This window comes from Thamnophis sirtalis, unplaced genomic scaffold (genome assembly GCF_051295495.1).
Source record: "Thamnophis sirtalis isolate CommonGarterSnake01/CBP01778 unplaced genomic scaffold, rThaSir2_p1.2 scaffold_2, whole genome shotgun sequence".
Lineage (NCBI taxonomy): Eukaryota > Metazoa > Chordata > Lepidosauria > Squamata > Natricidae > Thamnophis > Thamnophis sirtalis.
The window spans coordinates 68,685,579-68,708,534 of NW_028261382.1; the positions used below are offsets into that span (position 1 = coordinate 68,685,579).

At 50.4% G+C, this 22,956-nt stretch overlaps 2 protein-coding genes across 5 annotated transcripts; one reads left to right on the forward strand and one right to left on the reverse strand.

Moving 5' to 3' along the window:
* Positions 1-9,785: 9,785 nt before the first annotated feature.
* On the reverse strand, positions 9,786-20,667 carry GUCD1 (guanylyl cyclase domain containing 1). 4 transcript variants are annotated; one of them, XM_087705928.1, is made up of 7 exons: positions 20,386-20,667; positions 19,746-19,911; positions 19,312-19,403; positions 17,345-17,397; positions 15,558-15,646; positions 12,547-12,788; positions 9,786-12,331 (listed from the first exon to the last, which is right to left on the reverse strand). In XM_087705928.1, the coding sequence occupies exons 1-7, from the start codon at positions 20,622-20,624 to the stop codon at positions 12,307-12,309; spliced, it is 906 nt and encodes a 301-aa protein (XP_087562054.1). In that variant the 5' UTR covers positions 20,625-20,667; the 3' UTR covers positions 9,786-12,306. The 4 variants fall into 4 exon arrangements, with proteins under 4 accessions (XP_087562054.1, XP_013924842.1, XP_087562055.1 ...); XM_014069367.2 differs by lacking the exon at positions 15,558-15,646 and having other exon boundaries at positions 12,547-12,783; XM_087705929.1 differs by lacking the exons at positions 15,558-15,646; positions 17,345-17,397 and having other exon boundaries at positions 12,547-12,783.
* Positions 20,668-20,759: 92 nt separating this feature from the next.
* SNRPD3 (small nuclear ribonucleoprotein D3 polypeptide) lies at positions 20,760-22,364 on the forward strand. Its single transcript, XM_014069353.2, has 3 exons — positions 20,760-20,936; positions 21,025-21,217; positions 22,213-22,364. The coding sequence occupies exons 1-3, from the start codon at positions 20,811-20,813 to the stop codon at positions 22,272-22,274; spliced, it is 381 nt and encodes a 126-aa protein (XP_013924828.1). The 5' UTR covers positions 20,760-20,810; the 3' UTR covers positions 22,275-22,364.
* The last annotated feature ends 592 nt before the right edge of the window (positions 22,365-22,956 follow it).

The window sequence follows — 22,956 nt, forward strand, 5'->3', positions numbered from 1 at the left end:
TCAGAAAGGCAAATGATCAGGTATGATACAGGTCTAGTGGATGATGCCTGTCAGGAAGAGAGCGGGGAGACCAGGTGTCAGGCACGCCTCCTTCAGCAACCAAGAAAGAAACCTCTCAAGTCCATTGTTTGTGGAATTAAAAGTTTTACTGGTTATGAAAAGATAGCAGTGAAGTAAAGCAAGATCTGAGGCAGAAAAGCACGAAATCATACATATCAAACATTTGCCCAGCCCCCTCCCTCCAACAACCCCCACCCCATTGCCCAATCTCCTTCAGAAGAGACATCATCCCTGCAGAAAAAATGAAAAGGAAAAATAATACAGAAAACACAAGTATCTAAAATCAAGGTTTATCAGGATGACTGGTGTAGAATTTCCACAGAAGCCTGGAGGCCCTAACATGAGATTTGTCAACCCACTCTGCCTGAGAAGGGGGGAAATGTTTCCAGGAGACCAAATACTGTATGCGACCCCTATGTTTTCTGGTGTCCAGGATTTCTTTAACCTCAAAATGTTGCTCACCCTCAATAAGAATAGGGACCAGAGGTGAGAGTTGAGGCAGACGAAACGAAGAGGTGTGCTCCGGTTTCAACAGGTTCACATGAAATACAGGATAAATTCTTCTAAGGTTCTTCGGCAACCCCAATTTCACCGATACTGGATTTATGATTTTCACAATGGGGAACGGGCCAACATAATTGGGGCCCAGCTTCTTTGATTTTTGTGTGGTTTGCAGGAACTTGGTGGACAAAAACACCCTATCCCCAACTTTGTAGTCTTTTGGTGTAGATCTTTTATTATCCGCTTGTATTTTGTGAGCTTCGTGAGCCATGTCTAATGCTTTGCGGGTCATAGGCCAAAACCGCCGAAGTTGATCACTCCATTCAGATAAGGATAAAATTTGTGGTCTCTCTTGAGGCAATTCAGGAATCGGTACAAAGTCCTGACCAAACACTATTTAAAAGGGGTCATGCCGGTACTGCTGTGGACAGAATTATTGTACGCCACCTCTGCATGTGGTAACAGTTCTGCCCAATTATCCTGTTGATAATTGATGAAACATCAGAGGTACTGCTCCAAAACCGAATTAGTCCGTTCACAAGCCCCATTAGTCTGATGGTGGGTGGAGCTTAACCCCTGGGTGGAGCCAATCAATTTCAGGAACTCTTTCCAAAAGAGGGAGGTGAATTGAACCCGCTTTGTCTGAAATTATGCGTTCTGGTACACCATGTAACTTATATACATGTGAAAGAAACAATTTAGCCAAAGAGTTCGCTGAGGGATCTTGGAGCAAGGCACAAAATGAACCTGTTTGAAAAACAAATCGGTGATAACCCAAATAACAGTATAACCCAGACTTTCTGGTAATTCAACAATAAAGTCCATTGATATCTCCTTCCATGGGGCTTCAGGACGGGCAACACTTTGGAAGAGACCCTGGGGCTTCCCTGATGGCTTTTTTGGCGCTCGCACAAACGGGACAACTGGCTATGTAAGACTCAATGTCCTTCTTCAATGAAGGCCACCAAAACTATCTCTTAAACAAATGCAAAGTCTTTACAAATCCAAAATGGCCCGCAATTCTCGAATCGTGGGCCTGTTGAAGAACAACCGCTTTCAGGTTGGCAGGAACATATAATTTAGCTCCTATCCAAGCTAGTCCATCTTTCATGGTGCATTCATTTGAATATTTCTTGAACCAGTCATCGGATTCAAAGCCGTCCTTGAGTTTGTTCATTAAGTCCATTGTGACATCTAAATCCATTGGGCCTTGGTCACCATCGGGGCAGCAAGATTTCTTGCTGGGTTGACTGGATGAACCATGCTCAGCCTAGAGCTGTGGTACTGGGGAAGCCTAGACAAGGCATCAGCCATAACATCCCCCCCCCCCAGATGTACTTGAGGGTGAAGTTGAAACAGTTGAAGTGCTGCACCCATCGTACCTGTTTAGGTGATAGCTTACACGGGGTTTTCAACGCTTCCAAATTCTTATGATCAGTCCATACCTCAAAAGGGTGTTTTGTCCCCTCCAGGAAATGTTGCCAGGTCATCAGAGCTCATCTGACAGCAAAAGCTTCCTTTTCCCATATAACCCATCTCCTCTCAGTCTCAGTAAACTTAAACGAGTTGTAAGTGCATGGCTGCAATTTTCTCTCAGCATTTGTTTGGAGTAATACTGCCCCCACCACCACGTCACTGGCATCAGCTTGAACGACAAATGGTGCATCCATATCCAGGTGTTTCAAAACAAGTTCAGCTGCAAAAAGTCGTTTCAATTTTTCAAATGCAGCTTGACACTCCATAGTCCAGTTCAAAGGCTTACCCGGTTTGGGCTTGGTGTCTCCTTTTGATTTTAGGAGATTTGTAATGGGCAGTGCAATACTAGCAAACAAGGGAATAAATTGACAATAAAAATTTGCAAATCCAAAAACTTTGCAATTGCTTCTGGGTGCAAGGAGGTGCCCACTCCGTGACCGCCTAGACTTTTGCCAGGTCCATTTCAATGCCATTGTAGGAGATACGGTACCCAAGGTAATCTATCTTCCCCTGATGAAATTCACATTTACACAATTTGGCATAAAGTTCAGCGGCCCAGAGTTTTTTGAGGACTGATTGCACTAATGTCATGTGTTCCTCACATGTTTGTGTAAATAAGGATGTCATCGAGGTAGACTAACACGCCTTTGTACAGGTATTCATGCAGAACTTCATTTATTAATTACATGAAGACTACTGGCGCCCCCTGCAGACCAAACGGGAATACTTTGAACTGAAAACACCGCAAAGGGCAATTGAAAGCAGTTTTCCACTTGTCACCATCTTTGATTCTGACTCTGTAGTAGGCCTCCCTCAGGTCCAACTTCGTAAAAAAATTTCCTTTGCCCAAGTGGGCCAACATATCATTCATGAGTGGGAGGGGGTATACATTTTCCACGCAAATTCCATTAAGGTTCTTATAGTTCACACATAAACAAAAGGAGCCAGCTTTCTTTTCTGTAAACAATACAGGCGTGGCCACCTGTGGTCTAGCTGGTTCTATGGAACCCCCTTTTCAAGTTTTTATCAATGAACTTTTGTAATTCTTCCATTTCACGTGGTCATCGAATAAATCTGGGGTTTCGGGAGTTTTACTCCTGGCAAGATCTCAATACTACAATCTGTAGCGCGCTGTGGGGGGGGGGGCAATTTATCGGAAGCCTTTTCACTGAAAATGTCATTTAGGTCCCAATATTCTTTGGGGATTTTCTCTTCCCCCTCAATTTTTTCCTGTGGTGCAGCCGCTAGGTCCGGTTCAGCATTGGATATGTGGGAGACATATGTGGGCTGCGGCTGCGGGGAGGAGCGCTGCTGGTGCCCGCTGGTCATGGAGCAGTTCCAGCAGCTCAACACCATCCTCCACGAGCTGAACCTGCTGGAGTGGGTGAGTGCCGATGCCGTGACCCACGTGCTGCACGGGATGATCAAGGAGTGCGTGGAATGGCGCTGCCGGGGCGAGTACGAGCGCTCCTTCCTTGCCAAGTTCCAAGAGTGGATCGAGAAGGTCATCGGCTGGCTCAGCAGGGTCTTCCTGCAAGAGAGTGCCAGGGCGTCCCTGCCCAGCAGCCCCCTGAAGCGCTGGTGGTGCCACATCCAGAAGTTCTTCTACCGCCTGTATGCCAGCATGCGCATCGAGGAGCTCTACAGCATCATCCGCGATTTCCCAGAGTCGAAGCATACAGCGGAAGACCTGAAGTATTGCCTGGAAAGGACCAATCAGTGGCAGCAGCTCCTGACCTCCCTGAAAAGCGCCTTGGAACTACGGCTGTTCCATCCCGGGGTGAACACTTTGGACATCATCACCCTCTACATTTCGGCCATCAAAGCCCTGCGGGAGCTGGACCGCCTTTGTTTTGCGGCCTCAAGAACGGCGTTTTAACTAGTGTGCTGATTGTATGATTGTACGATTGTGAGAGTGAATGTGCCCACTTTTAATTTAATTACTTTTATCACTGTATTGTATTTTTAAAGACTACTGTGGGGTGCGTCTGAGCAGAATGTTTGTTGGGTGAACATGATAGGACTGGGGGTGCGACCTGGAGCCCCCTTCACTGAGTGCAGAAGCAGAAGTGGATGGGGGCCCGGATCCGCCCCTCACCCTAGAGTGAATGGTATGTGTGGCCTGCCAGGAAGAATGGGGGCCATGGGAGAGGGGGGAGGGTCTACAGATGGGGGGGAGGGTCGGAGCATTTCGGTTACGACCGGGAGGGGCAGATATGATGGGAGCTACCCATTACTGGGGAAGGACTCACTACATTACAGTGATTCCTTGTTCCAGCCCCTCAGGCTCACCTCAAGAACCTGGTGGCAGAGGAGATCAGGGCCCTGGTCTCAGGTTGCTGCTGCTAAATGCCAGGTCTGTTGTGAATAAGGCTCCCCTCGTCCGGGACTTAATATTAGATGAGGGGGCAGACCTGGCATGTATAACTGAAACCTGGCTGGGCCAAGAGGGAGGAGTCCCCCTCTCAGAAATGTGCCCAGATGGGTTCCAGGTGCTCCACCAACCACGACACCAGAGAAAGGGGTGGGGGAGTAGCAGTGGTTGTCTGGGAATCCCTCGCAGGATCCCTGCCCGGAGATTGTGGGGTGTGAGTCTCTTCTCTTGAAGTTGGACCTAGGGGTTCAAGTGGGCTTGTTCCTGATGTACCTACCTCCTAGCTGCATCACGACAGCCCTGCCTTTGCTACTAGAGGCAGCAGCTGGGTTGGCGGTAGAGTTCCCCAGGCTAATGGTGCTGGGGGACTTTACCGTCTCTCGGCGAACACTCTGAGGGGGCACAGGAGTGACAACCATGAACTTGACCCAAGTAGTTCAGGATCCAACTCATAGAGCGGGACACACACTCGACCTTGTATTTCTCTCGGGGCAGTGGAGACGTGATCTGGAATTAAGGGGAATAGAGACCTCACCCTTGTCCTAGTCAGATCACTCCTTGCTGAGGTTTGACTTCAGGACACTACTCCCTCACTGCAGGGAGGTGGAACGGATTAAGTGGTTCCACCCCAGGTGCCTGATGGACCCGATGGGATTTCAGAGGGAGCTTGGAGAGATACCTGACTCCCTTGCCCGCAATCCGACCGAATCCTTAGTCGCTGCCTGGAATGTTGCGGCGACTGAGGCACTGGACCGGATTACGCCTTTGAGGCCTCTCCGCATCAGTAGATCCAGGAGGGCACCTTGGTTTACCGAGGAACTCCGGGAGATGAAGAGCCAAAAGAGACGCCTAGAGCAATGTTGGAGGACTAGTAACTCTGAATCTGATCGAACACTACTAAGAGCCTTTATTAGGTCTTACCTAGTGGCGATACGGGCAGCAAAATACAAGCATTTTTCCGCTGTTATTGCGTCCGCGGAATCCCGCCCAGCCGCCCTGTTCAGGGTGACCTGCTCCCTCCTGAAAGGTGAGGGCGTGGGGGAACCCTTGCAGGGAAGAGCTGAGGAATTTGTTCAGTTTCTGTTGGATAAAACCACTCAGTTTCGGACAGAACTTGACTCCGCTTGGGCAATACCAGCCGAGATGCCGAGGGTAGGTCTAAGTCGGATTTCCTGGGATGGGTTCGAATTTGTCACTCCTGAGGAAGTGGACAAGGCCATGGGAGCGATGAGCGCCTCCACCTGCTTACTGGACCCGTGCCCCTCCTGGCCAGCAGGGAGGTGACACAAGGCTGGATCCAGGTGATTGCCAACGCATCTTTGCAGGAGGGGTCTTTCCTGCAACCATTAAAGGAAGCGGTGGTGAGACCCCCTCCTCAATAAGCCTTCCCTGGATCCAGCCATCCTGAAAAACTACCGTCCTGTCTCCAATCTTCTTTTTCTGGGGAAGGTTGTTGAGAAGGTGGTGGCGCTTCAACTCTGACGGACCTTGAATGAAGCGGATTATCCGGATTCCTTTCAGTCTGGTTTCAGGCCTGGGTACAGCACTGAAACCGCTTTGGTCGCACTGATCGATGATCTCTGGCAGGCCAGGGATAGAGGGTAATCCTCTATCCTGGTGCTTCTTGACCTCTCAGCAGCTTTCGATACCATCGACCATGGTATCCTTCTGCGATGTCTGGAGGAGGTGGGAGTGGGAGGCACCTTTCTACAGTGGTTCTCCTCTTACCTCTCCGGTAGGTCGCAGTCGGTGTTGGTCAGGGGACAGAGGTTGAACTCCAGGCCCCTCAAATGTGGGGTGCCACAGGGTTCGGTCCTGTCCCCCCTCCTATTCAACATCTACATGAAGCCGCTGGGTGAGATCATACGACAGCACGGGATAAAGTACCATCAATATGCAGATCATACTCAATTTATCTACCCCGTGCCAGCTCAGTGTAGCGGCGGATGTGATGTGCCGATGCCTGGAAGCTGTCAGGATCTGGATGGGGATGAACAAATTGGTACTCAATCCTGTTAAGACTGAGTGGCTTTGGATGTTGTCCCTGAGGGACAGTTCAGACAGTCCGTCTCTGATCCTGGGGGGTGAAAATTTACACTCAGAGAGGGCCTGAATTTGGGGGTCCTCCTGGATTCGCAGTTGACACTGGAACACCATTTGTCGGCTATGCCCAGGGGCGCCTTTGCCCAGGTTCGCCTGGTACACCAATTGCGGCCCTACTTGGACAGGGGGGCACTTCAGATGGTCACTCAGGCCCTTGTCACATCAAGGCTCGATTATTGCAATGCGCTCTACATGGGGCTACCCTTGAAAAGCATTCGGAGACTACAGCTAGTCCAGAATACAGCCGCGCGAGCGATATTGGGTGTACTGAGATACACCCATATTACACCTGTCCTCCGCGAGCTGCACTGGCTGCCAATTGGTCTCCGGACACAATTCAAGGTGTTGGTTATTACCTTTAAAGCCCTACATGGCTTAGGACCAGCCTATCTGCGAGACCGCCTACTGCCATACACCTCCCAACGGCCGATAAGATCCCATAGGGTGGGCCTCCTTCGGATACCGTCAGTCGGACAGTGTCGGCTAGCGGGCCCCTGGAGGAGAGCCTTCTCTGTGGCTGCTCCGGCCCTGTGGAATCAGCTACCCCCAGAGGTCCGGACCTTACCCACTCTCATGGCCTTCAGGAAAGCCATTAAAACCTGGCTGTTCCAGCAGGCCTGGGGCTGTTGACCTTAGTGTTAAGGTCCAGCCCCGATTGGAACGTATGTGTGTTGTGAATTTTAAACTCTTTTTTTACTTATTTTGCTTTTCTTTTTTCTTCTTTCGTTGTAAGCCACCTGGAGTCCTCCAGGATTGGGCGGCCTATAAATTTAATAAATGAAATGAAATAAATGAAATGAGACCCTCTCCTTGCCCTCAGGGGGGTTTGTGGAACGGATGCGCAACCACCCTTTCCTCCAATTTATGTAAGGCCATCCATAAAGGTGTCCATCAAAGCCTCTTCAGACCATCCCCGCATATACACCGACAGTTCACAAAACTCCTGGATGTATTCAGCTACTGGGCTTCTGCCCTGAGTAAGACTTTTCATCTTGATTCTCGCCTTACGCTCAGTCAGCAGGTCATCAAAGCTTTTTCTCAGGGCGGCCATAAATCTATTATAATTCATCAGACCATCCAGGCTGCCGCCTTGTTCTCCAACACCATGGTAACAACTCTCACCTTGTCTTCCTCCGTGGGGAGATCTCTGAATTGCTGCATGAAATTCCAGACCTGGACCAGGAAAAATCCTAGCTCCTTGGGGCTGCCTCCAAATTTCATGCCAAGAGGAGGAACTTTTGCCATTCGGTGTTTGTGGGGGGGGGGGCTCCCCCTCTTGGATGGGCTTGTACAGCTGCTGCTGCTGCTGGGGCGCCCTTATCCTGATCAGTTCCGCTGCGTGCCTCCAGTCCCCCCCCCCCCCACGGGTGAGACAGGTCCTTGGCATGTCTCTCTTCTTGATCAGGAAAGTCAGCTTCTCTTTCAACTCGGCCCTCACAAAAACATTTCTCCCAAGCTTCTTGGAAGTTATCGCGTGGGATTCTCCTCTTCGGCTTCCTGCCAGGCAGCTGCTGATCTCCGACGTCGGCTGGTAGTAACTCTGGCCAGGATTTCCTGATTTATATCTCTGCCCCACTCACAACGACAACCTGGGGCGGATGGATTTTTCCTCCAAATTCAGTTCCGCCATCCGCTCCGTTTCCAAGGGGCATGAGGATCTGGCAGCCCCCATGTTGTCGTCCTGGTCGCTGCCAGGGTTGGACATTTCTTTGAAAGTTTTGTTGTTTTACTGCACTCCTCTCGGAAGGTGTTAGCTCTGGGATGAGTGTGAAGGGAGACCTTGCTTAATGTCAGGCATGCCTCCTTCAGCAACCAAGAAAGAAACCTCTCAACTCCATTGTTTGTGGAATTAAAAGTACTTTTACTGGTTATGAAAAAATAGCAGTGAAGTAAAGCAAGGTCTGAGGCAGAAAAAAGCAAAATCATACATATCAAACATTTGCCCAGCCCCCTCCCTCCAACAACCCCCACCCCATTGACCAATCTGCAATTCCCTTAGGTGTCATGTGGGTTGCATCTCCAAGAAGCATGATCAGGTTGGTATGCAGGATGGTTGGCCTTGACGAGGTCCAAACGTACGCCATCAGCATGCGCAGGAGATGGTGAAGACAAAACTCCCTTTTTTACTAAACCTCCTGTAGCAATTATTCCCATCCCAAATACCATGCCCTCCCCCCGTTTCCATGGCAGCCAAAAGCAAGCAAGCAAAACTGAGGCTGACACCTGGAGGGAGAGCCAAGGGGTGATGTGTCCCAGGATGGAACCATAAATTAGTTTCAGCGCAGTATCTCGATGATGTTACAGTCAGTCAAACTTGTGAGACAAGGGCAGAATGTTTCGTTCAGGAAGCAAGCATAAAATGCCTAGAAGAGCATGGAGATCATTAATGAAATAATTCATTCACAGTCCACTGAGTATGTGGACTATTCAGGTGACTGTGAGGGCACAAATGAGCCTCCAGATGGGCTCAGCAACTCTGAGAGAGCGCTAACGACCAGATATAAATCTGAAAGAATATAAATCCTTTCATCCTCCACCATTTGGTGGAGTAACTGAGGAAGCTTCTTGGATGAGAAGTGAAATGTCTTCCAAGGAAAAACAAAAGTCCAATTGCCTTTTGAAAGAACACCTTTGGGTCACCAAACCCGTTCAATGGGCCTGGTTTGGTCCGAGGAAAGAGAAATATGGCAGACAACCAGGCACATCGAACGGGTCTGGTGACCCACAGCCTTGCCTTGAAAGGAGGGATAAGTAAGAGGCAAAGACCCTTCCCTGCACTCCCAAGGTGGGCAGACAATCAGGCACGAGGACACCTGTTGGGCTGGATTTCTTTCCCGTGTGGCTTTGGGCGTCTCCTTTTCCCAGCTCCAGTTTGTCACCCTTGAGCACTCCCTGCCCATCAGGACTCCCACTGCAGGAGATGCTGGTGGGGGAGGGGGGCTGTTTGTGCTCCATCATCCCCTAGGAGCTCCCAAAGCCACTTTCTATACAAGGAGGGAGCAGCCCTGCAGGAGGGCCGAGCACTCAGTGGCAGCCACTTTGCAGCAGCCAGCCCTTTCTACTATTTTGGGGAATGAAACTGTCTCTCCTGGTTTTACCTAAAGAATCAAACTGCATCCCTTGAAAGATGGATTTTCCTTCCATGCTTCGGGAAGCACCAAAATATTAGCCTAGAAAGAGCAGCTCAAAGACCTGGAAAAAATCAGTGAATGTTTCCTTATTTAGTCCCTTTGCCCATTCCATCTTTTTTTAAAAAAAAGGTCTAAGCATGCTCAAGAAAGCAGGGTTTATTGAATGATTTACAAACATATTTTTGTATATAAAACTTAGTTTGCAGATTTTCTTCCCTTTTACTGTCATGTGATCATGAAGTTTGCATAAACATTGAATTGTTCAGAGCACCCAAATGAAGAGGAAGCGTGCAGGGCCGAGGCAGGCCTTGTTCTGACTTCCCCAATGCCCCTGCCCACCCCCCAAGGCAGCCTCCTGCCCCTTCTCTTGCGCCAGCAGCTCAGCCGGGAGCAGCTTTGCCCTCTCGGCGGGGAAGGCAGAACTTTCCCCTCTGCAGGTTTTGCACCAAGATTGGGGAGCCTCCCCCACTGGCCTCCAAGGCCAGCCACACATCATCCCGTAACTGGAGGATACCAGGACAGATGGCCAACTTCAGCCGTGTGAATGTTTCCTTTGTGAAGGTGGCATCTTGTAACCAAGCAATCCTTCCGGCCGGTGGAGCTGCCTCCTCACCCTTGTTAAGGAGTTTGCTTAGGAAAGCAGCTGCTGTGCTTCAGCTCGGCTTGGTTCAGAGGGAGCCCCTGAGAAGCAGCACCCTGAAACTGGAGACTAGGAGATTAAGCAGCACGTTAAGCCTTTACTGTTTATGAACAAAACCAATACTACGAGCAGGCAAGACGGAAATAACACTGAAGCCTCAACAATACTAAAGGTTTTGAAAGCTGGACTCCTTCCTGTGCAAGAACTTCATTGGATGGGAGCAACAGAGGCCCCAAACATGTCACTTGTCCTGCCCACTTCCATTGGCTCCTCACCCGGCTTCCTTCGCTTGGATAACTTCAAAGATGCTCCCCAGAATTCTCTGCCATTAATAGGCACTTACAAGAATTTGACCACAGAGCAGACATACAGCATAGTTATTTGAAGCCTTCAGGGAAGCAACCCCCGTCCCCCTCAGCCGAGAGCAAATACGGTGTGTTGAGGTAGAAACCTGGGCCTCCCAGACAGGCGTAGCTCTCCCCCGCCCAGCAGGCAATGCCAAGGAGTTGGGAGTCCCTGGCAGATTTCCAGCCCAAGGCAAGTTCCCTGCCCAACAGGAGAAGGCTCCTGCCCTTCTCCTGAATGCTTACAGCCCTTCTTGGGGCCAAAACAGATCACATTTGGACTTGCTGTAGCCACTTTAAACTGGCAGAGCAAGCTTGAGGTCCAGAGTGGCCATTACCTGGCCAGCTAACTTGGGGCAAAGGGTGGGAAGCAGGCACACAGCTTCGCTCAGATGGTAGGAGCTAAGGACAGCTCAAAGTGCAGCATCCTTAGGACTGATGGTGCTCGGATGTCCGTCCTGGCTGAGTTGGGAGGAAGAGCTGACTGCATCTAGCAAGGTTGGCTTCTGAATGAACTTGAGCCTGTGATGAGCTCGAGGAGGAAAATGCTGATGAACTGGGACTGCTGAACTAGAACAAGCACGCAGCTGCGTCTCTATTGTCTTTTAAAAGACCTTTCACAGGTAATCTAATCACTGAATATCAATTAAATGGACATTATTCAATATGATTGATTGACAAAAGTGCTGATTCACACAGTCCAAAACCTGTAGTCCTAAAGAAAGTATTTAAGTCCTCTGAGAAAACCTTTTCCAAAAAGGAATTCCATCTTCTGCCAACATTGCCAAACTTGTGTCTCACCTGAAAAGTCCCTGTAAGGGGGGGAGGAGGCTTCAGAAGGAGCCAGTGACTGCAGTTTCGGGCCTGTGTGTATGCTTCTGGGAATCATCCCCTTTGAACTCTGCTTTATAAGACACGGATTCCTTCCTTTCCTTTCGGCCTCATTCCTTCTATTACTTCATGTATTGGCTTGATTTTTATCAGCAGAATAAAAAACTGGGTGAATGATAGGAAAGAGCTGCTCTTGTGGGATTCAGGAAGTTGGACTGCCTTTGAGTTTCATTCCTGTGAACGGAGGTTCTGCACCTTGAAACTTCAAATGTGCAAAAATGTACAGATTTGCTTTTTCTTAGGGCAGCAGCAGCCTGGCTGCGAAGCAGGCAACAGCCTGACCAGAGGAGATCCGGCGAGCTGAACGGAGAAAGGCTTGGAGGGAGGGAGAATGGGCTTAGGGCTGGGCGAGCACACCGCATCCGGTTGCAGCATCAGAAGAAAGCACACTCATTTTGTTTCAGAGTTCAGTCTTCTTTAGGGAGGGGGGACTGGCCGAGATTTGATTTGGGACCAGAGTTGGGACCAGAGTCCCATCCCCCAGCAAAATCTCTTGGGGTCCCCAGACAGACCCTGACTGGAAAACGCATCCTGTTATTCATTGTGACTGCAAAGGACATTCTGCTTTTAAGGTGGCATAAAATACATTCTCCTCCCTTCCATCTCCCCGAGTCTTAACGCCTCCTTTGCTTCCAACCCGGCACAGTGCAGAAGCGGAGGTCTCAGAGTCCTGAGATGGCTGCCACAATGGCGATGAGTTGGGAGCCCCAGCCGGAGGGTCAGCTGTTTTGATAAATGAAGAGGATATCCTCGTCTGTGCCGTAACTGGTCCTGGCTTCCTCAAAGTTATGGATGCTGGTGCTGCATGTTCCTGTGGAGGGGCCCAGAGTCAGACAAGGGCAGCTGTAAAGGACTCCACAGCCCAACCCCCCTTATGCCATCACGACCCTCAGCCTACACACAGACCCCTTGCAGAGGGAATGACCCCACCACACTGCCCGAAAAACAAGGAGCCCAGAGAGCTGCAGACCGGGGGAGGGGGGGGAGGCTGGTGGCTAACACCTGGGCGAGGGTGCAGTTACTCACGGTCTGCGTAGGCAGGGTTGTTGTAATAAATGCACTCCAAAGCTCTGTTGTAGCCACACAAGACGATGAAGTGGCCCTGGTAGTCGGGGCTGCGGCAGAAGCACTTCTGGCCGATGGGCAGGAAGCAGCAGTACTTGACTGGGCTGGAGCAGAGGTCGCACAGCAGCAAGACAGCATTGACCAGCACGATGGCGATGTGGCCCTGAGAGAGGTGCTCCTGGATGTCCCCGACGGTCACTGTGCTGCCGGAGAAGGGACTTAGAATAACTTCACTGTCACTTTGAATGCATGCTAATCGGCATTCATTCAAGTGAAATTTCATTGCACATAGCTCTCAAAGGATCTCCACCTCCAATACACCCTACGTAAAGATGACAAAATAAATAAACACAAAAGTATGCATATACCCACATATATTATATGACACAAAGAAACAACACGGTCTAATTCAGATGTGCATGGCGAGAGAAAGGAATCTTGTGAGTTTACCAGACAGCTGGCTCAAACCTTCAAAAGGACTTCCCTCCCCAGAGGGGAGCACAGAAACAGAACATGGAGTGAGGGTGGGGTGGGGTCTCTTTGAACAATGCTTCAAGCTCTAAGCACAGCAGTCGTGAGTCATCCAGGTGAACAATAGTGGACTGAGCCCTGCGGGAAACCTGTACTCAAGGAGGTGGAGTTGGAAACTTTTCTTCCAACTCGCAAAAACTGGGGCCTATCAATAAAGAAATTCAGTATCCAATTACATAAAGCAGCATTGAAGGGAAGGGGACCTGGGTTCAAGAGGCTCTGCCATGCGAGAATAGCCCCTTGGGGCAAAAGGGAAGACCGGGCTACTTTGGGCCAAACACCTCTACTTCAGGAATACTTATGTATTTATGCTCTGCCCATTTCACCCACAGAGGAACTCTCTCCTGATGTCTAAAAGTGGCTTTCCCATTAGAAGCAACTATTAGAACCTTTCTGACCTAAAAGGAATGTTTCTGCTTTAGTTAATAATACAGAACAAAGGTAAAATAAAAAAAAGGATTACAATGAAAGCACAGAATGTGAACCTACATGCATGTTTTTCTCCTGAAGGTTAAAAGGGAGGGAGGAGGAGCATTTCCTGACCCTCAATGTTATGGGCTCCTCCTGAGGGATCTTCCATCATTGTTTCTCACAGGGGTTGGGGTCCAGAGGGGGGGGGGGCTTCTCCTGCCGCCCGCTGAGGTCTGCAGGAGAAGTGGCAGCCCAGGGAAAGGCGCCCCTCAGCCTCTCCCCAAGGGCATGCATAGCTTCCAGACACAGGGAGAGGCTGCTTGAGGAGACCCAGATCCGAGTCCCCCCACTGCTCCTGCAGACTCCCTCAGAGGACGTCTGTGGGATGCAAGGGGGGAGCCCTCGGGAGGCCAGCCTGAGGTTTTAGGGAAAAGGCAGGAGAATACAAGCACAATCAGCAAAAAGAGCTTGGATTCTCCTTGTCCTCCAGCTGGGATCTCTGCATTTAGCAAGCAGCTCCTCTCTTTCCTGCCTACGCCTGCCCTTCCTTAGTCGCTTCTCACTCTGATGGGCATGAAAAGGACCTGGAAGCGGCCCATTCCCCAGAGACACTGCTTGGCCATCCTCATTTCCCCCTCCCACCCAGCCCTTATTTCAAGGCAGCCCACTTGCCCAAACACCACCAAGGGGACAGAGGCAGCTGCACGACTAATTTTGGCAGGGAAAATCCTCCTGCTCCAATGTCAGCTGCCACTTTAGTATGGCAGAATCCAGCGGCATCCCAGGAGGAGAGGCTCTGAGGAGGCACCCAAAGGGACTCCAGCACATGCTGGAGAAGTGGCTATATGTGAAATGCATCCAGAATCCCAGGAGGGGCTGCAGGGGTATGAAACAGGAGTGGCAGACTTCCCCCAACCCCATCGCTGGCACAAGACAAATCAGGTAACATTTATTTATACCTGCAGTGGATAGCAGAGCATTGAATTCCGCTCTGAGCTGACTTGAGGAGACCAACTCTCCTCCAGACTGAAAACTGACAGAAACTTCCAGGTCTGAGTGAGGAATATCCACTCCTTAAGAAAATCGGTTTTGGGTAACCAAGGTTGACTTAACTTCCTTTCTATGTCCAGCATGTGCCCTGCCAGTCCCTGTTCACCCTCTCCTCAAAGCAGTGCAGCTTCTCATCTGTCCCACCATCCAGCACTGAAATTACCTGCTAAATTTATGGGCAGAGATTTACCGTGCTTCCCTGAAAATAAGACAGGGTCTTATTTTTTTTCACACACAAAATATGGCTTGAGCCTTATTATGAGGGGAGGGTTTATTGTTTTGGGGTTGCCGGGCGGCTGCTCTCTTGCAAGCAGGAGCGGAACAGCTGCTCGCACAACCCCCTTCTCCAGCCATGCAGAGCCATTCACTGGCATTTCTAAGGCGCCAAGTCGCGAGAGCCAGGCAGCGGTGAACAAGCACTCATGTGGCTTGGCGATAGCCCTAGGTCAGTGAATGGCGCTGTGCCCAGCTGGAAATGAGGTTTGCCGGGTGGCTTCTGTGCCCGGCTCTTTGGGAGCCCACTCGCAAGAGAACAGATGTCCGGCAACCCCCCTCTTCAGCTGGGCACAGCGCTGCTCACCAACCTAGCGGTATCCCAAAAGCACCAAGCAATGCGATCACATTCCCCCCCCCCCAGTTCCCACGGCTTGGCACCTTCGGGATACCGCTAGGTTGGTGAGTGGCGCTCTGCCTGGTTGGAGGTGGGGGGGGTTGTCCAGGGGGCTTCTTTGCAGGGGAGGGCTTATATTTTTGCCCACCAGAAAAATGTGACATGGCCTTATTATCAGGACATGTCATATTTTCAGGAAAATAGGGTAGGTAAATGAGTGGAATCTTTGTTTTCACTTGTGGTTTGTTTGCGATTCTATCCTACAAACAACCAAGAGCTTGTTACGGATCAGGTGCTATGCAGAGTGCTGCCCCTTTCTACAAAAACATCGGTTATCAATTTATCTTCATGTTGTTAAAAATAAAAGTACCAAATCTGCCTCCAACAGAGAATCTGCACAACTGTCTCGCGAGTCCACTGCGACAGCGGCTGAAAACCAAGCCCCTGGCGGATCCGGCACTGGAACAATGAGTAATGGCTGAACAAGTGAGCAGGACCTGTGCATGTGAGCCACTCCCCACATCTGCCCAAGGAGAGGGTCCCGTGACCCTGGTTTCTTTTGGTCCACTTTAGCAACAGCCTTAACAGGGACCCCACTTCCAGTCAAGTGTGGGACTTTCCCCCTCTCGGCACATTTTTCATCTTGACATTTTCAAGAGAAGGGACGGCCAATGCCATTCTCTGACCAAAGGACCATGCTAAGGTTAGAGCTGGCTGCTGGTGGCTTCCCTGTCAAAGGATTAAGGCCACATAAAAAGAGGTGAAAGGGAGAAACTAAAATCTAATTAAAATACTATAATTCATTAGCGTAAATTATACATCTGATGGATTTTCATACATACACACATGAACTTAAAATGAGTGCCTTCTCGTATTCCTCATCTCCCAAGTTCAGAATTACTGGAGCAAAACACAACTCAAAGAAACGAACCACTTTTCACTCATAGACCTGCCCACTGACAGAGGTCTTGTTGGCATCAGAAAGAGGACCTCCTGGTAGGCCACACTATCCCTGGCTGGAGGTGTGCACTGGCTCTCTTGGGAAAGGTTGGGTATCCTTCCCCTTGGAGGGAGACTTGCTATCCTCCAGGCACAAGAGCACCATTTCTCCTCTTGAGAGGAGGCAGTGATCCCCCCTCTCTGCTTGTGGGTTGTCAGCCCAGACAGGGAAGGGTGAGGTCTCTCAGAATTCTTGAGTTGAAATGCCCTCCACCCAGTGGCTCTGGGATCTTCAGCTGATAGGAACTATCTTTTGCATGCATATCTCAGGATTTGCCTCTGGATCTTTTTCTTCATATTGTCAACTCTGAAGCTGACCTGAGGCCGTCTTGGAGGCTTCAGTGTTGCCACAATGGTGCTGAGGGATAGGGAGGGGGGAACAGAGATAGTTGGGATTTTGTAGCCAAAACAAAAAAGTTTCCCCCTGGGAACCAAGGATTCCCACAGGTGGCTGAAGAGAGGAATGAAGTTTTCAAGCAACCAGATTGGACCATGTGACTGTTAGTTTGAGAAAAGTGGGGGGGGGGGAGGACTTTACTTTTAATTAGGTGAAAACTGAGGGAAGCTTTAGAGTCGGTTTTCACCAGTCTGTGCCAATATAATATATCCAATAAAACTGTTCTTTAACATCTACCTGCCTCGGAGTTCTTTTTGCTATGAGCATGAACCCTGACACGTATCTTCCCTGCTTCTATGGCCCTTTGCCCTGGAAGTAGATTTAGCATTCTCATTCTCAATTTCCCTGCATCTCTCTTGCCAAGCATTATCTGAAGAGTTTCAGATGTGTGTATCCTTCATGGCACATCCTAGGCTCCACAATACTACTTCATAGATGTCTGCAGCTTGAATAGTTTACTTACATGCACTCCCTCTTTTGCTAGCAACTGCTTACATTCCAACATTACATTTTTTTAAAAAGCAGGATAAAAAGTATGTAATAATTTAATGCAACTACATCTGCCATTGTGAATAGAAGCCAGAGCACATCCTCCTTTCCCAGGTTCCATTAAGCACAAGGAGGGCTTTTCATTTGCACCAGAAGTAATTCTAGTGCTGATCAACTTAGCTAGAATCTTGCCCCACTTCCGGGCACACAGCCTGCTACTCTCACCTTTGTGTGAATGTAGAGACCACAAGGCATAAGAACAGGTTGCTTACCTGTAACTGTGGTTCTTTGAGTGGCCATCTGCCATCCCCTTGCCAAGAAAGTTCTGCGAGTAAAAGACCACTGTGTTAGTTCACAAATCCGAGATAAATGTAGGGAACTTCCTTGGACAGATGCAGCTGTTCCACAGCAGCTCCCTGCCCAAAGGCCAAGTTAGGTCCCGACGGAGCTTTCCAATGTCAACACAGGCTGGAAGCCACTCCAGGGGAATCTGCAGATGACCACTTAAAGAACCATCAGAATCGTCTCTGCATGAAACCTGGGCATGCCTGCAGCTGGCATCCTCAAAATGGAGGGACAGTCCTCAATGAAGCAGAATAGCCCACTGTCTTTGCGCCTTTTCTAGACCGCTCCCTACTCATCTGATTTCAGTGGGGCTCACTCAGACAACTGTAATTCACATACTTGGGGTAGAACGCCAACAGCAACCGGGGAGAATCCTGCCTCTTTTGGTGTACCCCACTGCCAAGGAAGCCAACCCATGTTGCTCCTTCCTGCATCTAGTCAGAAAAATGGACCTACTGCTACCATCAAAACAAACCAATCCCAAAACATCTGGCAGGTGCCCAGGGATGCACACCCTTGGATGTTTTATTTCAAACGACTACATACCATACTCCAGAAACTCTGCCAGTTATGCCAAATGGAAGATTTGGGAAGAAAACAAAACCTGAAACGTTTTGCTGGTTTCCGTATTTAGAAGAATGTCAATTTGGTCTAGTGGTGAAGGAACCAGACTAGCAAGCAGACGGCTAGGAGTCAGCCATGAAAAGCAGCTGGGTGACTTTTTTGGCCCCACCCACCTCACAGGGTTGTCATGGGGGAAATAAAAGGAGGAAGTGGCAGAAATGGCATAGGGTCTCCTACTTGAGCAGGGGGTTGGACTAGATGGCCTATAAGGTCTCTTCAAACTGCATTCTGTAAATATTAAGCATGCTTGCCACCTTATTTGTAAAAGTAATGAAGGCAGGATAAAATTAAGTAATAATAAAAGCAGTAGGCAGAGAGATTTTATGGGGAAAAATAGAACAGGACAGGTATGGTTCAACACCCCACCCCACCCCACCCTAGAGAAGTTCCCAGGGTGGAATATTCACCTGCCTCTCTGCCCTCCAATCCCGGCAGCACTCCCCCCCACCCCAGCTGCCACAAGATTTCAACAGCTCATCTATGGCCTGCATGACCCTTCCCGAAGTCACTGCCACTGACAGCCTTCTTCCTGCTCTTAACCTCTCCACCCCTCTCAAAACCACCACTTTGGTGCACTGGGCATGCACCAAAACATCTAACATTCACATCTCTACTTGAGTTCAAGTTACTTGAAACTACCTGCTCTGTGTATAAACAGATGTGTGTGTGGAATCTTTTGCCTTTTCCTACAAATATTAAGTGGGCTCTCCATCCTTCCCTTCCTGTCCTCAAGGAGAGGGACTGGGGAACAAATTGGTCCATCAACGACACTCCTTCTCCAACTCTTCCTTTCAAGCAAACAGCCACCCTATGCCTTGGGATGTCCCTTAGGAACCTCCATGGAACACCAAGTGCAGGGGAACCACGACTTGTGAGAAATGAGGATGCAGGAGAAATTGCAAGTGGCAGCGAGAACAGTCCAGCCACGGCTGATCATCTTCCACTCACTGGCACCCCGGTCCATGTAGAAGCAGATTTGGAATGCCATCCTTTATTATTTCTAGTGCTTTTAATGGGAGGAAAAAAGCAGCCTCAGTCACACTGCACCCTCTTCCTCAGCATATCCCATTCACCTCAGGCAGATTTATTTTCCAGCGGAAGAGCTCGATCCCTGCATCCAAAGGACCGTCAGTTGTCATAGCTACATCCTAAAAGCCACAGGAAGGTGATGCAGGTTTGTTTAGGTACTCTGGGTTACAACAGGCCCTGTGGATAAACAGCTGGATCACCTGCTAGAAGAAGAAAGGCAAATCATCTGCCGAGAGCTCACCGTTTTTCCACCAGCACCTTGCAGGCTTTTGCTTGGGCAAACAGTTGGTTTACACGGTTCTCCTCTATGTCAAAGTGTTTTCTATAAAAAGACTGAAGACAAGGAGCCATGTCAGATGCAGAAAGCCTAGGGAGGGATGGCTAGCATCTCTAAGGGGAGCCCCCCCTCTGCCTCCCGCAAGAGAACACATGTGGGGCAGCTGCTTTGAAGCAAGTCTGCCAATGAAGATCATCTTGGAAGACTTGAGGCATCCTGTGAGCAAAAGGCAAACTTGTCGTTGAGGCAACCCAGGGATTTCTACTAGGTGGCACCCGATGTCAGTTGTGCAGCAAATGGCCACAAATGTGTGAGTACCGCTATGGCTCGTAAGAGAGTGTGAGTATCCCCCAAAGAGCTGCCTCTGTGTCTGGAGCAGCAGCAGCCAAACAAGCTACCTGGTTTTTGTAGCCCTTGTCTACGCCCAGCGTCTGGGTGCAGAATAGATGCTTCACCCCAAAGTGACGCATCAGGTAGGCCAAGTCAATTGTCCAGATACTTTTGGTCAACTGGAGGTCCCGGACTGCTCTCTGGAAGTCTTCATCATTCAGCAGGTTCAGGTACCTGAGGTCAGTCAGATTGGGGGGGGCAAAAGGACAAAAAAAGCCATTGACAGTTAAAACCACCATTTCCTTTCAGAGACCACGGATTGGCCAGTCGTCCTTTTCCCCACAAGGCAGAGGCAGTCGCCCTCTTCAGCTCAGGCAGAGAGAAACTCAACAGGGAAAGGAGGGCGGAGGGGGGGTCCACGGGACGCCTCTCTGGGGCGCAGCGGCTCTCGCTTGGACTAACAGCCGCAGGCGAGACCTCGGATCCCCTTTACGCAGTCTCTGCGACCCCCGCAACGGACCCTCCGCATCGGCCAGGCTTTGTCTCTGCCGCTCCCAGGAGAAGGGAAGGCGGGACCCCCCCCCCCACCGTAAGAGGCCAGGGCTGCGATTCCCAGCAGGCCCAGGACAGCCGGCGGGGGAGGACGGGGCGGCGCAGGGCCTGGCTGGAAGGGCCTGCTGGGAGTGGCAGTCCCGTCGGAAGACTCACCGCAGCGCCATCCTGGAGCAGGCCAGCCCGCAGTCCCAGTGGTAGAGCTGCTGCAGTGCCGGCACCTTCAGCTGGATCGCCTCCCCGACGCCCTCGGCCCCCGCATCCGCAAGGGCAGGCGAGGGCAGGGGTCTCCGGAGCTCGCCCGCTCCTCTCCCGGCCGCGCAAGAGGGTGCCCCCGGCCCGGAGGACCCACCTGAGGGCGGCAGCGCGGCGACCTCCTCGGCCGGGGTCTTCATGGCGCTGGCGGGCCCGGGCCCGGCCTGGGCGTGCCGTTGCACGCGCGGGGCAGGCCGGGAGCGCCGCTCCTCTCCCGCGGAGGGCGGCGCGCCATAGAGGCGGCGGGGCAGAGCGGCGCGCGCTGTGCAGGCCGGGAGTGCTTCTTCTTCCTCTTGCGCCTTTCTCCTCCTCCTCCTCGGGCCGCCATGTCCATCGGGGTGCCGATCAAGGTGCTGCACGAGGCCGAGGGCCACATCGTCACCTGCGAGACCAACACGGGCGAGGTCTACCGCGGGAAGCTCATCGAGGCCGAGGACAACATGAACTGCCAGGCAGGGCGGCGGGCCAGGGTCGCGGGCGGGCGGGCGGGCGGGGGTCGCTGGGGGTTCTAACCGCCGCTCCCTCCCTGCCTCCCCTCAGATGTCCAATATCACCGTGACCTACCGCGACGGGCGCGTGGCGCAGCTGGAGCAGGTCTACATCCGCGGCAGCAAGATCCGCTTCCTCATCCTGCCCGATATGCTGAAGAACGCGCCGATGCTGAAGAGCATGAAGAACAAGAACCAGGGCTCTGGCGCCGGCCGCGGCAAGGCCGCCATCCTCAAGGCGCAAGGTGAGCCTCCCGCCGGCCTGGCAGCCGCGGAACCGCGGGGGGCGGTGTGTCTCCATTAGCCCGGTTATAACGAAGCCCCCCAGGGACGCTCAGGGGCTCCGACGCTGCGCTTGTCGGAAAGGTCGGCGGTTCGAATCCCCAGCGCCGCGTAACGGCGTGAGCTCCCGTGACTTATCCCAGCTTCTGCCAACATAGTAGTTCGAAAGCAGATAAAAATGCAAGTAGAAAAATAGGAACCACCTTTGGAAGGGAACAGCGTTCCGTGCGCCTTTGGCGCTTAGTCCTGCCGGCCACCTGACCACGGAGACGTCTTTGGACAGCGCTGGCTCTTCGGCTTTGAAACGGAGATGAGCACCATCCGCCCCTTAGAGTCGGGAACTACTAGCGCAGATGTGCGAGGGGAGCTTTTACCTTGAATGAAGCCCCGTTATTCAGATTGCTCAAGGCAAAGGGGGCGGAGAAAAGGCCGACTTCGTGCATAACAGGACCAGCCAGATGCTCTCTCCTCCTCAAAGGAGCCTCTGGGAGAGGGGCTTTTTCCTTGAACTCTGTTGGTGCAAATGACACCTAAAACCCCAATGGTGACTCTGCGCCCATTAAGTTTTGGCTGGGGTTAAACACAACCTGGTATCAGTTTATAACTGTCCCAAATCAAATCTCAGATTGTTCAAACTCCTAATCATGAACACCCCCCCCCCCAATCACCATCTGTTATTCTAGGAGCAGAGGAGGGGTTGGAACCCTTGGGGGGGCACTGTCCACCCCCACCCTCGGGGGGGGGGGGGAAGAGGAGGAGTTCTGCTTTGAGTTCACTACTTGAGAATGGCTTTTGTTTATTGGCTTTAAAGTGTCACAAGCAACTAGTTCTACCTGCTGCTTTTTTAGTCTTCTTGGAAACATCTGTACACTCAGACAGGCTCCCTACCAGGTCCAGCATGACTCGGTGTCTTTCTGTTTGTCCTTTGCTGCTGATTTGTGTGTTCTGTTTTCTTCAGTGGCTGCAAGAGGAAGGGGACGAGGAATGGGACGTGGCAACATTTTCCAGAAGCGGCGGTAACTTTGGATCAAACCCTGCTTTGCTGAGGATAAAAGTCTGCTAATTGTACTTGTGTGTACTTTAATAAATATGTTTTTTACAAAATAGGAAGAGAGCATCTGTGTGTCCGTGACTTAACTGTGGTATAGATTGGCTGCTTGTAGTAGCTATGGTGCCCGACTCAGGAGCTGTTTTTTAAAAAATAAAAACAAATTAAACTAAAACCAGTCACCTGCCTTTTAGGTGATATTAATAAGACAATCTTTGAGGGTAGCTTTCCTATGTGAGGTTTAATAAACAAGTTGTTAACAGTATTAAAAGAAGGGCCCATGGGCTTAAAAATGCCATTTGATTTTTAAAATAATTTATTGTACTTTCGATTAATCAGTAAACTCAGATCTCTGGGTAATGCATAAAATAAAAACAGACTGATCCATAAAATCTAAATCATGGTAAGGTATAAGACCTCTCATTAGTGCTTCCTTAATGTAAGTTTTGATTTTTTTTCTTCCAATCTTTGCAAAATGCAGAATAAAACTTTAAAAGGTTTATCTAGCAAGTATTTTTGTGTTCACTTGTATGCTTCTAAAATTTTAGTTATCTTTGAGCATGGTTTGGAGAGATAAGTAGAGGATGAAGTGCTTGGTTTGATCTCAGAGGTTATAAAACCTTTTAGACCAGAATAGGGTATTTCATTTTAAGG